General features: G+C 39.4%; 1 protein-coding gene across 4 annotated transcripts in view; it reads right to left on the reverse strand.

The window, feature by feature from the left end:
• LOC117807607 (RAS guanyl-releasing protein 2) overlaps positions 1-17,122 on the reverse strand; it is a 102,064-nt gene that overhangs the window by 32,227 nt on the left and 52,715 nt on the right. For all 4 annotated transcript variants that reach the window (XM_034676944.1, XM_034676942.1, XM_034676945.1 and 1 more), the window contains exons 10-13: positions 15,641-15,715; positions 15,008-15,130; positions 7,815-7,930; positions 7,594-7,735 (exon numbers count right to left, since the gene is read on the reverse strand). In XM_034676944.1, the coding sequence (XP_034532835.1) occupies positions 7,594-7,735; positions 7,815-7,930; positions 15,008-15,130; positions 15,641-15,715 (456 nt within the window). The remainder of the gene's footprint in view (positions 1-7,593; positions 7,736-7,814; positions 7,931-15,007; positions 15,131-15,640; positions 15,716-17,122) is intronic.

The following is a 17,122-nucleotide window of genomic DNA, read 5'->3' on the forward strand; positions in this document are numbered from 1 at the left end:
GTAATTACTACATTAAAATATATATATATATTACTGTGTGGCATATTTATAACAGTTTAGAGACTGCCCAATTTTGGTCACCTTAAGGCCAAAATCAGGACTTTTAAAAAAATCTGACTGTCCAAAAAAAATAATGCAGTCATATAATTTCATCAATTTTTCATTGTATTATGCAGGAGATAATCAATTTTTAGTGTTTTCTCATCCCCTAAATTCCCCTCTCTTGCACTTTAACACGAGGTAATTAAAAGGTGAATTATGATATTAGTGAATATTCAGTATGTCTCATTAATACTTAAGTTAATTAAAATATTTTTTCAAAAATTGGAACATTTCATTAATGCATGACTTATTTAGATCAGATTAGATCAGGTTAAAGCAGTGACCATTTTTGTCACCCTTAAGACCTTTAACGTTATATTGTCTTAAGGCTGGGGTTGGTAGTCAGATTTAGAAACAATTTGTGTTATACTGGTTAAAATTATCTTTATGTCCTGATGGCAATCAATACATAATGTGTTCTTTAAAAGAGGTACAAAAAAAAGCCTCTATCTACAGCCGGAGTAAACCTGGGAAAACACCAACCAATCCCTGCCATCAGGAGCCAAATGATGAAACCAATCAAATCCTGTCCTGCCGTTCTGCCCGCCTCCTGCAGAGCGTACATTTCATGTTTGTTTGTGTTTTTAACTTTCACTATGAGAATGTTTTGGTGTTTTCTTACCGCTGAGTGAGACATGAGTTGATGTAGTGCAAAACACAAACCATGTGCTGAGGACCGGTTTTGAATCAGTCACCATCATATGGTTGCTCGTGCATGTGAGCGGGGGCGTCGTTTTGGAGGAGCTCCCAGGGGAGGAGTTAAACGGAGTCCTGAGGAAATGCTACATTCAAATTCATGCTAGTTTTCCGTGACTACCAACCCCAGCTTTAAGGCTTACAGAGGGTTTCTGGACAAAGACCAGATGTGCTGTTCTCTGCTACCAGCCTTCATGTTTGAAAGCTTCATCTTCAAACAGAAGCATACTTCTGAATGATTATCTTGTAGCATCTGCTCACTGCAGACACAAAAGAAAGCGGTCACTGAGGTGGGTTAAAGATTCTTCTTTCCTTGACATCCCTCCTCATGCATTGTACAAACTGGTTAAACAAAGACTGCTGCAAACAGAAAAAGAAATAACAACTTTGTTTTCAGCTGAGCAGGACTGAATCAGGTTTTGTTTTGGCACTCTTCAAATCTCTCCCCTGCCAAATCTGCAGAAAAGGTCACTCAAACATGACCATGGACGGTTTCTTTCTCCTTTTGTCACAGATGATGCTCAGCAGTATGAGCATAAATGCACTCCATACATAAAAGAAAGCACTCCACAGTTTTTACCCAGGAGGTTTGATTAGCGAAAAAAAGGAAGGATAAATGTACTCGCAGCAAAGCAGCATCTGTAGCTTCCATTTAGAACAAAATGCCAAGACAGACAGCCTGAAAAGAATCGGTTACATTTTAAGAGTTTCCCCAATAGGAACATTTTCAAACACTTATGTCAAATTGTCACAATCCAGCAGCAGAAGACAAAGTAAAAGACAGCTTTTTGCTCTTCTGATTCTGATTCCATAAAGCTAAACTGTCAAAAACCCCAAAGAGATTTGTGCGTCACTCTTCGGGATCAGTCAAATAAAAGTGCTTTGAGCCTGCAGCTAAAACAAAATGCCGTATTCTCCTGAGATGTAAAAAAAAAAACCTCAGTGTGTCTCTTTACTTGGTGCATATAGAGAAACTCAGCTGTGTGTCATTAATAAGGATGGAAACATTGTCAAAGTGCGCCAGTTTGTCTCTCAAGCCGATGCAGAGTTACTAGTTCATGCTTTTATCACCTGCAGAATTGACTTTTTAAATGCTCTTCTTTCTGGTCTTCCCAAAAAGAACATACTCAGCTTCAGCTGCTCCAAAAATTCAGCTGCAAGAATGCTGACAAAGACCAGAAAAAGAGACCACGTTACACCAAGTGTAAAGTCTCTGCATTGGCTTTCTGTATCTTTTAGAATTTAAGATGATTTTATTGTTTTTTAAATCTCTTAACGGTCTTGCTCCTTCTTATTTATCAGATTTGCTTTTATCAAATGAGCCAGTGAGAGCCCTCAGGTCTTCAGGTAGTGGATTTTTAATTGTACCAAAAGTAAGAACAGAGGTCCACGGTGATGCAGCTTTTTATTATCACAACCCAGAGGTCTGTGGAACACCCTACATGAAGATCTGAGGGAGACTGACCTTTTCAGTCTCGCTTTGAATGGAGTTTTATTCTTATAACAGTTTTATTTCACCTTACTTTATTTATTTGTTTATTTGTTTATTTATTTATTATCTAGTTCAAATTTTAGTAACATTTTATTTTGTTTTATTTCATTTATTTTTCTACTTTTTTAAGTATAGCATCTTATGTTCTTTTAATGGTTTAATATTTTAGTGTTTTATTATCTTATTATTATTATCGTATTTTATTTTGGTGAATTTCCTGTGTTGAGTTTTAACATTTAATGTCTCCTCCAGTGTTTCCTCATTAAGATATAATGAGGGTGTTTCCTCAGTTCGTTCAGCAACTTCTTTTTTATTTCTTATTTATTTATTTAATTTTCATTGTTATTATTATTATTGTTGAATGTGTTGTGTTCTTGGCCTTAGGACTGTGGGGTGGGTTTGGAGTCTGGGCTGGGTTGGGATTAGGATGGGGGGGTCTTTTTATTATTTTTAAAATGTATTCTATTCTTAGTTGTTTTTATGTACAGCACTTTTTGTTACAATGTCATTGTATGAAAAGCGCTTTATAAATTAAGTCTGATTGACTGATTGATTGTTTGAAGGTGGCTGCAGGGGGAGCAGCACTACACTACGAGGATCTGTCTGAGAGTGGACTCTGCAGTGTTTACAGGCGGCCCCTGCTTGGCTTGTGCCACTTGTTTGAGACAAGTGCTGAAAAATGGGGCTGCTGGGAAAATATTGTTTCTGTGTGGGAGCCAAGAGGAAAGCTGAAAGCAGGCAGAGGAGGAAGCAGCCTGTATATCTACCTCTGCCACACACACACGTATTCAAAGGAAGAGGCGTGCTGCCAGAGCCCTTATCTCTCTCTGCTCTATTTTCTGAGTTTCCCTTCATGATCATTTGAAAACCGCAAAGCTTCCCCCTGTGAGTGTGTGTTTGTGTGTGTCCAAATGTGAGCTCCTTCAGCGCTAATGCAACTCCATGTAAGTAATCTACGACATACTTGTCCTGTGAGCTCCCTCTCTAGCTTCTCTTTATGTGCGATGTACAGCGATGAATGGGTTGTCATCTCTGTGTTGAGTCGGACATGAAGAGCGTATTCCTGTTCTCATTACAGCCCGGTGCTGACTCACTGTCTGTGTCTACATAACAGAGGCCTCCTTCAGGGACTTCGGGAATGCTAAGGGCCAGAGAGCACACACACACACACACACACACACACACACACACACACACACACACACACACACACACACACACACACACACACACACACAAGGAAGTAACGCCGCCACAGAGGAGGGTTATCATCTTGTCCAATTACCTTCCTCCAATATTTCCCAGAGTGCATCTTCAGTGTGTGTGTGGCTGTAGCTCAAAGTAATTGGCAGTGCCCTGTCCTGACAGGAGGAGCCTCAGAGAGATGAGCCTATCATGAGCTGCTGGGAAATAATGAAGTGCTACATTGGTGATGAAGACGTCTGACCTGTTTAGATAAATTACGACCTGAACCTTTAATTGGCTCCATGTAAATCAATGCAATCAATGGAAATACCAAAGGAAACAGCAAAGATCAATATTTGTTTAAGAGCCAGGGGCCTGAAGGGTTTCAAAATGCTGATTGTGTTTCAAATGACCTCTGGATTCTCTAGAAATGTGGCTTTAAATAGTAAAAATGTAAATATATCAACGGAAGGAATTATCTGTATGTAAAACAAAAATGGGAACTGGAAATGAATATTAATCTGTCGGAGAGTGACTGGCATTCAATGTGCAATACTCAACAGTCGTCGACTAGCTCCAAAAGGTGGAGGGAATTTGGCTGGAAGAATCTGATTCCCTTCTTTACTACACCTCACATTCTCCAAATACAGTCAGGTAAACAACAGGAGTGCTGGTGACAGTGTGGGCAGGTGAGTGCTGGTCCCTCGCACATCCTCTGGTTGTGTATGAAAATTAAAACATTTTGGGCCAGTGTTATCTTGAAGAGATTTTGCACTATAAGATACCAAAGGACCCACAGACTGTATGCCTTGGATTGCTGCCTGAGGATTTCATTCTAAGGGAAGACACTAATCTCTTTAAAGTCTTGATCCTGGCACGTAAGAAAGCCATCACAAAGAACTGGCTAAAATGGGACCCCCCTCAACCAGGACAGGGGTTGGGCATAGTTGAGGAAATAAACTCCATGGAAAAATTGACTCATCATTTAAGACTGAAGGCAGGATTATATGAACAATGCTGGGCAAAATGAACTGCATACAAGAGCCACTGCTCATCATTATCCCACCTGGCTTGAAGGTAAATGTCAGACACTGAGCGGTAACCCCCCTAAGTTATCATGTCTTGTCTTGTTTTGTCATTCTGTTCTATGTGAACAATGAAAAAACAACAAGTACATACAGTATATCACAGTTCAGACTTACTAAGCTATACAGGAGGAAACCTTGATTTATTTGTGAAGCAGATTTTGCTGATGCAGCTACCATGATGTCATTTGTCGGTTAACACCTTGTTGGAAGACTTCAAGAAGTTTGGCATTTTGTTTGTAGTATCTTGTTTGACAGGATACATGCTCACATTTACACTACCAGTCAAAAGTTTGGAAACACCTTCTCATTCAAGAGTTTGTATTTATTGTAATGATTGTAAACACTGTAGATTAATACTGAAGACATCAAAACTATGAAAGAACATATATAGAATTATTGAATGAACAAAAAAATGTTAAAAAAAAAGCAGAATCTGTTTTATATTTTAGATTCTGTAAAGTAGCCCCCTTTTTCCTTCATGACAGCTTTGCACACTCTTGGTATTCTCTCAGTCTGCTTCATGAAGTGGTCTCCTGGAATGGTTTCTAATGAACATGAGCCTTGTCAAGAGTTCATTTGTAGAATGACTTGCCTTCTTAATGTGTTTGAGACCATCAGTTGTGTTGTTCAGAGGTAGGGTTAGTACACAATGGAGAGCCCTATTTGACTACTGTTGTAATCCAGATTATGGCAAAATCAGATTATTTCATAGTTTTGATGTCTTCAGTATTAATCTACAATGTTGACAATAATTCAAATAAATAAAAACAATTGAATGAGAAGGTGTTTGACTGGTAGTGTATGTCAACTGCATTTATTGGTATAGTTAAAAAGACAGCACTAAAAACAATAGAATATTTATATATTTTTATCACCTAGATATGAAATACTTGACTATGATTGGTCAAAATTGCATATCAATGGTGATCAATCACATTTATCTGGCTCTGGCCAAAGCAATGGCTCATGTGACAATACACCTAATCATTATGGTCAGCAAACACACACAGTGTTAGCTAAGTTTCTCTTTTCTGTTTGCAAAGCTACGTGATGCTTCTTTAGCGTTAGCTTGCTGCATCTCGTCCCAGCAAGGCTCTGCACTGAACTCCTGAAATGAGGCTGACACTCAGTTATCACCCAGTAAACACTCATGTTTGGTATAAAACAGCCCAATATCTGTTGATTTAAAAGTCTTGTGGTTGGTTTCATTTTAAAATATATACACTACTCACAATAAGTTAGGGATATTGTGAGAGACTCAGTGGATTTCATACATACGGTGTTTGTTTCACTTCAGAGATTTTTGGGATAGGGAGGCACTTGTATTGGGGTGATAGACACACCTCATTTTGTGTTTCCCACGTAATGGTCTCACTGTGTACAGTACAGTGTGCCATACATATTGGGTCCAATACCAAAAAATACCAAAAGACAACCCTTTTCAATGTGGCATCAATTTCAACATTCTGTGGGTATAAAAAGCTGGTATTGTCAGTAAGTCATTCCAAGCTCATCATTCAAACAGCCATGAACACACGACGTCACTTAACGGACGAGCAGCGCCACCTGGCCATAGCGTGCCTTCGGGTCGGTGGCAGGCAGTCAGATGTTGCTCGTGAACTTGGTGTGTCTCAAAGTGTCATCAGCAGACTTGCATCAAGATACAGAACTACTGGCAGAGTTCGTGACAGACCCAGGAGTGGAGCCCCACGAGTGACAGACCGCAACGATGACCAGTACCTAAGGACCTATGCACTCAGACATCGTTATGCAACTGCCACACAGCTGCAGGCCCCTTTACGAGATGTGAGGGGTACTAGGGTTTCCAGACAAACCATTCGCAACCGACTCCACCGCTTTGGCTTGAATGCCAGACGACCATTGCAGGTGACTCCACTGACACCAAGACACCGCCGTGAACGTTTGCAGTGGGCACAAGACCATGTGACCTGGACAATGCAGCAGTGGTCTACCGTCCTGTTCACTGATGAGTGTCGGGTCACCTTGCACAGAAATGATGGTCGTCAGCGTTGCTGGAGAAGGCGAGGTGAGCGATACGCCGAGGTCAACATGGTCCCCAGGATTCGCTTTGGTGGAGGAGGTGCAACAGTCTGGGCGGGCATCACCAGTCAGCGCAAAACAGATTTGGTTATTGTAGATGGCTCAGTCACTGCATGTTCTTACCTCAGAGACATCATAGAACCCATCATCATCCCCCAATTCCGCCAGCACACCCCCAACTTTCTGTTCATGGATGATAATGCTCCACCACATCGTGCCAGAATTGTCACAGCTCGACTTCAGGAAGTCGGAGTGCCTCATATGGTATGGCCAGCAATGTCCCCTGACCTGAACCCCATAGAGCACGTCTGGGACCAGCTGAAGCAGAGACTGGATGATCGTACCCCACCCCCACGTGACCTGGCAGAACTGCGTGTAGCACTTGTGGAAGAGTGGAACGCATTGCCTCAGAACAACATCATGAGGCTAGTGAGGAGCATGAGACGTCGCTGTCAAGCTGTCATTGCGGCAAATGGTGGAAACACCCGCTACTGACATTGTCAATTTTTGTTATTTGGGGCTATCCTTGTTATTGTCTAAATTTTTGGGGTAATAAATATTAAAATAATGAAAATGGTGTTTATTCTCATTCATTATTAGTAATATCAAAGGGAACTTTTACTTATTTCATTAAAATTCAGACCAAATAGGAAAAGCACTCATGTAAATAACAATATCCCTAACTTATTGTGAGTAGTGTAGTTTTTTGTTATAAATCTCTGAGCCTAAACATCCAGAGTTTATTCTCTTACAGAAAGGCTTTGAAAAACGTAGATGATGATATCTAGAGGTGTGACCGGTACTTTTAAATGCTTCCTATCAAACCCTAAATTTCACAGAAGTATATTGTTTATGTACACAGCAGGATATTTACAGAACAGTGCGTGTAATTTTAGGATCAGTTGCTGTTAGGAGTGTGTTAATAATCTGTGACTGAAATAGGATCTGTTTCCTCTGTTGAGTACTCACAAAGCCGGCGCAGTGCTCGCAGAACGTGGGCTTCACGTAGGTGGCTTCAGTGAAAGTGTGAATGAAACCCATCTTGCAGTTAAGCAGAGAGCTGGCCTTCATGAAGTAGTCGATCATCTCCTCTCTGCTGATCTGCCCGTCTCTGTGAGAGGAAAGCAAAGAGAGGTGAGAGGTACGCAGACGCCCAAAACAAGACAGTGAATTCATGTGCAAACACTCACTGGTTTTTGTCCAGTTCTCCAAACTTGCTGAGGTAAGGGAAGTTGTTCCTGATGGCTTCAAACTCATCCCTGGAGATGTGGCCGTCGCCGTCTGTGTCAAAGTTCTTGAAGACTGACTGTGAACATGAAGGTTTTAGGGTTAGTCCTAGTTGGAATGAAGTGATAACTTTCATTTGACTCGGTTTGACTACCTTGTAATCTTATGGCTCTCTTTAAAATACTGTGCCCACCTATATGAAGACATTACCTTCCACAGTTGATGAACCAGTTGAATCAAGAAATAACAAATGTGTATGTGCCAATCATTGACATGTCTTAGTTTGGTAACTGTCTGAGAAAAGTTCCTGAGAGGGGTGTTTTCTTGTGAAGGGGTAGTTACATGAGTAAAGAAAGTGAACTCCTTGTCCTTCCTATGCAAACTATGGTTCTGATCATAGACTGTATACACTCAGGTTTTAGTCATTGGTACTGGACCTCAGAGAGAGAAACTGAACACCAAACTCCAAGCACTGGCTCTAAAACCATGTGAGCAGGTAAAGAACCTGGGTGTGACCTTTGACTCACACCTCAGTTTTGAGCCACACATTAGAGAAATAACAAAAAAGCTTTTTTATCACCTAAAAAACATTTCCAAAGTGCGTCAGTTTCTCTCTCAAGCCAATGCAGAGACACTAGTTCATGCTTTTATAACCTGTAGAATTGATTATTGTAATGCTCTTCTTTCTGGTCTCCCCAAAAAGAACATGTCTCAGCCTCAGCTGCTCCAGAACTCAGCAGCTAGAATGCTGACAAAGACCAGAAAGAGGGCCCACATTACACCAATTTTAAAGTCTCTGCATTTGCTTCCAGTATCTTTTAGAATAGATTTTAAGATTATTTTATTGGTTTTGAAAGCTCTTAATGGTCTTGGCCCTTCTTATTTACCAGATTTGCTTTTATCATATGAGCCAGTGAGAGCCCTCAGGTCTTCAGGTAGTGGACTTTTAATTGTACCAAACGTAAAAACTAAGACCCACGGTGAGGCAGCCTTTTATTATCACGGCCCACGTCTGTGGAACACCCTGCCTGAAGATCTGAGGGCTGCCCAGAGCATAAATATTTTTAAAGGCAAACTCAAGACCGACCTTTTTTGTCTTGCTTTTAACTGAGTTTTATCTTTATTCTGAACAGTTTTATCTATTTATTTATTTATTTATTTATTTATTTATTATCTATTTCAAATTTAGTCACTTTTATTCTACTTTATTTATTTATTTATTTATTTACTTATTTATTTATTTTAAGTCTCACATCTTATTTTCTTTTAATGGTTTTAATATTTTAGTCTTTTATTATCTTAGAAATGTATTTTACTTTGGTGATTTTAATTTCCTGTTTTGAGTTTTAACATCTTATTTTACCTCCAGAGTTTCCTCATTAAGATAACATGAGAGTGTTTCCTCAGTTCGTTCAGCAAATTATTTAGATTTTTTATTTATTTATTTTATCGTTTCTATTACTATTGTTGCATATTGTGTTGTTAAGCTTAGGATTGTGGGGTGGGTTTGGGGTCGGGGCTGGGGCTGGGATCTTTTTCTTAATTTAGTCTATTTTAAGTTGTTTTTATGTACAGCACTTTGTGTTACAATGTCATTGTATGAAAAACGCTTTATAAATAAAGTCTGATTGATTGATTGATTGATTGAAATAATGGACGTAGTATCCGTGATGTCACCCATCTGTATCTGAAGCGCTGTTTTGAGGCCAATATTGGAAATGTTGAACTCAACATGACTGTTGTCGAGTGAGTGTGACATAAAGAGGTGGACTTTGAGCCTCCTTGCCAACAGCTACAGTGTTCCCACCTGTATCAACTCAGCTGTGTCTCTCATTGGAAAACTTGTAATCTTAATATCTAATTGCCACGCTATGAAAAAATTCATGCCCTGTACAGTGTGAGCCGATAGAGAAATGATCTATCCAGACTACACTCGTCTTTTGCACCAGGCTGTAAACATGTTTATTTCTGCTGTAAAGATCGTCTTCTTTGAATTGGTGTGTATGTGGTTTCCGGTACGTCCGGATTCAGCCTCAAGCGGATCCTAGATGAACTGCAGTTTTTAGCACTTCTACATTTGCCTCATATTTTTAGACAGGAGGTTGCCGCTTGGTTCTTCTGACCTGACTGCAGACCTGTTGTGACATGTAGGTCTTCATAAGGGCGATGGTCAGCAGTGGCTTGCACACCTATACTGAGTTACACTGATCAGCTGAGAGGGAGGATCTTTCTCCTTGAATGTGCACGTCTGCCGTCTTAATACAAGGATGTGATACTTCATCAACACAATGGTAAGAGAGAAATGGCAGCTAAAGAGAGGACAACCCTGAATGAAAAGAGTAAAGAGAGAGGGAAAAGGAGAGAAAGACGTCCATTTCCTTCTCATCCCTTTGAGTTCACTTTTGTACCCATGCAACTAGAGCTGGGGGATATTAAAAATCATGTTATCAGGATAAAATATTTCATATCGATATTGATAATTATCACAATAAATATCAAATCGTTATTTCATTTAAATGTAAAGTCAGATTTATGCTCCTGAGTGAAAGTTGAAGACAGTTTGTTAGTTTGTATCTGGATTTAGTTTTCTGATGAACTTCTTGAATCCATCATTTCTGACGGTGCTAACAGGAAGCAGGTCTTTAATGTAAGATGAGATTTTTGTGAAGTTTTAGTTTGTAGATTCTTATTTTTCTGAGCTTGAGCTTATTTCCATAATTTGATTTAAATTTACAACAAATATATATAGAATTGTATTCTGTGTATCAGTTTATAGAGTATTGTTTTGAGTTGTGCTCTCCCCTTTAAGATTACTGAGGGTTACAGGCAGAGTGATGTTTCCCACAGTGCAGTGAATGCATCACGGTTATTCAGTGTTCAGTTGTCCTACGGTCATGGTGGACATTAAACGTGTTCACATCAGAAGTTGTCTCTGTGCTCTTCCTTTACCCACATCCTGAAAGTATATAATGAAGTGCAGTCGCTGTCACTCGTTTCAGCTGTGTTTATATTCCGGTCCAAACGTCTTTAAGTCCCGCCCACCTCTCACCCTGCAACATGATTGGCTGTTCAGCGCAGTCTTCTTCTGTCTAATGTTGGGTGGCAACAAGCGTTTAAGGGTCACTAATGCCCCTTCTTTTAGTGGTTGGGGGATGTTATTACATGTTTATTTATATAGAATTTTTATCAGACATTTGTTATATTTATATTGAGAAAAAATTATATCACAATAATTATTGTTATCGAATATTGAATTGCCCTACATGCAACTACTCCTCATAAGAAGTATTAAGCACAACAAGCCTGAAGCATGAAAAAGTCCTGTATGTGACTAAAGTGAAGACTCAGCTTTGCTTCTCCTCTAGCCTTCATGTTTCTTTTCCTGCTTGATTTTTTTGAAACAAACAAACAGTTCTTACTTTGAAAAGATTGATTTTGACTTAATAACATTAACACTGTGTGAAAGGATGTGAAGACAGGGATTTTTTTGTATGGATTCAGACTGTTTTATGCTATTTTTCGTCTACTTTTATGAATATTGTTGTTAATTCCTCTGTGTGAGGATTGGAGGGAGCCACAGCTGCTTGTCTTTGTGCAGTCTTGTGTAATAACAATAAAGCTGAACCTCAAACCTTGACAGATTTAATGCTTGGTAATGCATTTCATAATCAGGCTTTGATTTAGGCCCGCCTGTGTGATTAATATTTCCCAACGTTAATTGCAAATGTGAATAAATCAAGCATGTTTTTGAGGCATGGATGTAAGGTAGAGACAGAGAGACTGAGAGATGGAGAGACGGAGAGATGGCTAAAGGTAATAAAAGCCAGATAAAAAACAAAGCAGTTCACAGTCTCACAGTCACATAGTCTCATAGCCTCAGAGTCTCAGGGGTCGTTGACACCTAGAGCTCACAGATCGTACGTCTGAGTACAAGTGCTCACACTTCACATTAACATACATCCTTTGCTATGTTGGAGAAACACCAAACTATTAATAATCTCTGAATGTTCTTGATAACCAACAGAGCATGCAGACTCATAATACCATTTATTCTATCTCAGTATTGTTCACTATAATCACAATAACATCATTTTACCAAATCATGCAGCAGGACTCTCTAACACATCAAACTAGGATAGATTGAGGCAGACTTAGGAGATGTTTGCATGAACAGCATGTGTGTCAGATGTCAGATACTAGACTGGTGTAACCTCTGTAGCTGGTTGTGGTTTTGTCACTGACATCAGTCAGGAAAAGAAACACCAATGACAACAAGATGAACATGTGGAGGCAGTGAGAATGTGTACACACTTACGCCCCTCAACCGATTTATCCTCTCACAGGAAATAGTTTCACTGTGCTTCAGAACAACTAATTGCATTGTGAAATAATCCATAATTGAGATTGTGAAGTGCATGTGATGATGGAATTATAGATGATGAATGATTTTGGGTTGTTTTTCTTTGTTTTCCTAACCCAAATATTAGCTTGTATTTTTTCATTTTCACAAATACAGATGATAACATGATTTTGTGTTTGGTTTTATTCTTTGAACCCGAACATTTACCTTTATTTTTTAATAACTACAGATGGCTGGACAGAAATCTAGAAGTTGCTTGGGGCGATATTTCACTGAGCCAAATATTTTTATGCCTGCATAAAAGGTCATTCAAGTTCAGCAATTTAATTTTTCATTTGTTATTATAATCAAATTGTTGTTTTTTGTTAAATGCAGAAAAACAAAACAACAATGTGATATCAGCATAATGTATCGGCTATCGGTCAACCTGCTCTCTGATCATCAGTATTTGCACCAGCTGTCAAAAAAACAAATTGGTCGACGATTACTTCAGGATTTTTATTATCAGTGTATTTATCAGTATTTTCATCTGATCAACGTCTCATCCATGTGACAGAAAAAAAGGTTGTTGATGAACAATTATCATCATCATTTTTGGAACAAGTGCAACACTACCTTCAGTAGTTAATACCATGTCTTCTTGCTGTATTCCATGGGTTATTTTATCTATACATCTATTTTTCTGGTATCTATCTGATTTTATTTTGTTGATTTTATCATAATGATTTAATTTAATTTAATTTTTTTTTTTTTGTCTGGTATTTATCTGATTTTATTTTATTGGTTTTATTATAATAATTTTATTTTAATTTAATTTTTCTGGGATTTATCTGATTTTATTTTATTTTATTTTATTTTTTCCTTATTGATTTGATTGTCATGCTTTTATTATGAAGCATTATATATCCATTTTCTTTCCACTTTTACCTACTGCTGTTGTTTTCTTTCTCTGGGTTTGTTTGTTTTTGTGAAGCACTTTAGGCTGCATGCTTGAATGTATTAAAGCTGCTCTATGAATAAAAATGAGTTGAGTTGAGAGTTGAGTGTCTGTGCTAACGTTAGATAGCTGTAAATTTACAAAAAAATCATTCAGAGCTTTTGTGTTATCTATTTTCTCTGAGTTTGTGTCGAATGTTGACTCTAGTTTGACGTAGTATTCTGTATTATGTTTGTTTTTTGTGATTGATACATAGACTGTATAAATAATGGACGCAGTATACGTGACGTCACCCATCTGTTTCTGAAGCTGATCGTCGGCGGGTGCTATATTGAAAATGCTAAACTTAACATAACTTCTGTCAAGCTAGTGTGAGGTAAAGAGGCAGGCTTTGAGCCTACTAGCCAACAGCTATGTATTCCCGCCTGTCACCAGGACCAGGACCCTGTCCTCCCCCACGTTTCCCTTTCTGTTATATATCTCACTATGTGTGGTTATAATAGGGTCCCAAGTTGTTAATTGGAGTTTGTACTGCGACACAAATGACAAGGCTGATTTTAATTCATCTGTTCACTGATCACTTTTTCTGATCAAGTTTTTTCAAGATTCTTTATTTATTTCTTTTACTTTCTCAATATGTGATGATTTAAATCTGCAAGCCTGGATACAAGTTTACGTGAGAGTTTATTTACTTTAAGCTTATTTACATTCCTTCACTGATTTATCGTCACCATGAATGGGTCTGTGGATATGTATGTGTACAGATATATGTTTCTAAATGTTTTCTTGTAAGCGAGGGTACATAAATGTACATAGATGTATACGACAACGACCCTATTTGTTTACCAATCCTAGCAAACTACCTTTATTCACAATAGCGTTGCTAAGCTTTGAATTTTCTTTTACAAAATATTTATTTCTCTCACCACTATTATCACCTCATTTTATAAGAATGTTTAGACAAATGTCTTATACCTGTTTTATGTACCTCTCTACTTTCTGAAAAAATGCTTTGTTACTTTGACTAGCTGCAAAACATGTTTCAAATTGTACTGAATAAAAAAAACAGTTTGCTAAGTTCATGGTTTATTAAAATGCTAAAAACTCCACTGAGGATAAAAACAGATTGATTTCATAATTTTCATAGAGTGATTAAAAATAATTTAAATACATTTAAGTCATTTAAAATGCATTGAATCAGTTAATAGTTAAGAACCAACAGTAAAGCCGCTAAGGGTGTTTAAAATAGACTGTTTTACTATGTTCTGTCTTGTTAAAAGTAAGATTTATCTATGGTTATCTGTGATCTACTAAGTAGTCTGAGTCAGATATTTATCTGTCATCGATTGCTTCGGTTTCCGCCTGCAGAGCTGGGAGATCGTGTTTTTTTCTGCATTCTATTAAACACTCTTGATGAGGAAACACAACACGATCACGCTTGTGATTTTTTGTCACAGTAGCTCCAGCAGCAGACTGTTTGGAAGGAATACTAAATCAGCTCCACATTGATGGTTCAAATTCAGTCCAAGACCCTGTTTGAGTGTCTCTCTTGACTTTTTCTGCTTAGTGACTCAAAATCTCTTCACATGTCTTACAAAGATTGTTAACTCATATTCATAATCTTCAATCCAAGGGGTAAAAAACAAACAGAAGAACATGGGTTTTAAATGAACTCCACAGCCTTAGTAATTATGGTGAGAGATTACTAGTCATTTGGCCAAGAGCCTTTCACACTTAAGTCAAGATGGCAGTGGTGCGGATAGCAACAGATAATTCACCCTTCAACTGCCATCGCTGTGGAGCCCGCAGGATATAATTAGCACGGGCTCAGGGGAACGTGTGAAGGCTGAGAAACTCACCTCCACCATCTTCTCGATATGCTTCTTGATGATCGTCGGGTCGGCGTTCGGCTTCACGGACACCGCCCACTCATCGATCATGGTGGGCTTGGGGTCAGGCGCGGGGGCGGGGCTGGAGTTCTGCTGCAAATGTTGATAAAACCAAAGAGCGTGAGATCAATATCAACACGGGGAGGCCGAAGCTGTCATCTGACAGAGGAAAGAGGAGACAGCTGCAGTGCAGAGCGGCCTTCAAGGGTCACTACAGACGATCGAGATGTCACAAGAGAAGGAAAACAAAGGTTTCAATTTGCATCTGTGGCATTTGTTTCTGCACAGCACTCAATAAGACGCTGTAAGGGACTCAATTAGAGGACCCAGGTTATTAAAGATATCTAAATATCTTTATGTCCAGCATAATTCAATACAAGACATGATACAGATCATCATGGGATACTGAAGATCTATGAAATCAAGACAGCTAAGGGTTAGCAGCTTCATAAAGCAAGGTGACATCCCTCAGAAGTTCAGTGAAATCACAAGCATCCATCAGATCCTGACGGGAAGAGGAGAAATGTATATCCCTTACAGATTGGGAGGAATTTGAGAACAGACGTGTTCAGAGCACAAAGTGTGAAGAAATGTTCTGCTCACCGCGGGTTTACGAGGCTCTCTCTGTAGAGACATCTGATAGATCTCCTCCTCTGTGTGATACTGGTCCAGAGACACCTGCAGAGACCAGAAAGGGCGGGGGGGGGCATTTGAGATTTCTTTCAAGCGATATCAGCTTCCATTATGTCCCAGGAATGATCACCAATATTCAACGACTTACTTTGATATATTTACCACAAAGTAACTAGTAATTTCACAAAAACATTTTGAGACAATTGTTAACGAAACATGGAGCTAGTCTCAGTGATGTCACCCAGGGATTTCCGAGAAGAGGTTTTTGTCCCCTTGATTCAACCTAACTTTAGATCAACCTAGAAACAGTCAAAGAAGTGAAACTGAACCATCATTTAAGCCTCCTGGAAATCAGCAACAAACCCCAACTCTTACTCAGGACTTCCACCAGATCCGTGTCCGGTCGGTCTCCGATCCACTGTGGTCCGCCCACTGGTTGTGTTTTCAGAACGCAGCACGGAGCAGGACCGCCGGACAGCTGGAGTCATGTGACCGAGGTTTCCCAGTGGTAATGACTGAATCAAGGATTCTCCTCCTCCTCTCCTCATCCATGTTGTCTTTCTGGTCCTCTGAAAACCTCTGACCTGTTGACTCCAGGCCTGGCTCCGCTCATCATGACTTTGGTTTGTTGTTGTAGTTAAGTGAAATACGGTCTGGTGATAACACAGAGTGTTTTATTCTGAAAATTAACCGGATGTTTTCATTTTGTTTTGGTGAAACCTGACTTCCTGTCCCGCTCCATCTGCTCTGTTGAGATTGATGCGTCGTGCTCCGGCAAAAACATAAGTCTTGTGTATCTGATCTGTTGTGTTCCAGCTGTGTCTCTGATCCGGCAGGTTAGAATACAACAGAAGATCCAGTGGAAGTTAACACATCGACTAGAATAGAAACCAGTGCTGTGACGGATCGGAGACGGACAGGAAACGGATCTGGTGGAATTTGCCTGATCAATTCAAACACATTCATTTTAACAAAATTCCCCCCAAAAAGTTTTTGCACACGGCTGTAAACATGATTCATTTTGTTGTTGGGTATTTAAAGAGGGACCTAATAGAGAGTCCTCCGCTTCTGAAGCCAGCCTCAAGTGGACACTCCAGGAACTGGAGTTTCTTGCACGTCTGCATTTGCTTCAATTTTCAGCTGCCTAGAGGTGCATTTCAACCAAGAGTCCCGGGGTCTTTTAGCCCCTAGAACTACTTTCCCCTGAACTAAAAGGTTCCTGTGCCCCCATTGTTGTTTGCATTTCGACCGCGAGGCCGAAGCCCAGGATAGATTGTGCAAATCAGGCCAGTGATGTATGGAGGAAATGAAAAGTACTACCCCCCAAGCAGGGGCTTTTTAGGGGGGAGATTAACTACCCTTGAACTAAATTTAGACCCTGGGTCCACCGGTCATAACGCACTTAGTTCCGGGGTAAAGTTCCTCCGGTTGAAAAACGCCTTAGGTTGACAC

This window comes from Notolabrus celidotus, chromosome 23 (assembly GCF_009762535.1).
Source record: "Notolabrus celidotus isolate fNotCel1 chromosome 23, fNotCel1.pri, whole genome shotgun sequence".
Lineage (NCBI taxonomy): Eukaryota > Metazoa > Chordata > Actinopteri > Labriformes > Labridae > Notolabrus > Notolabrus celidotus.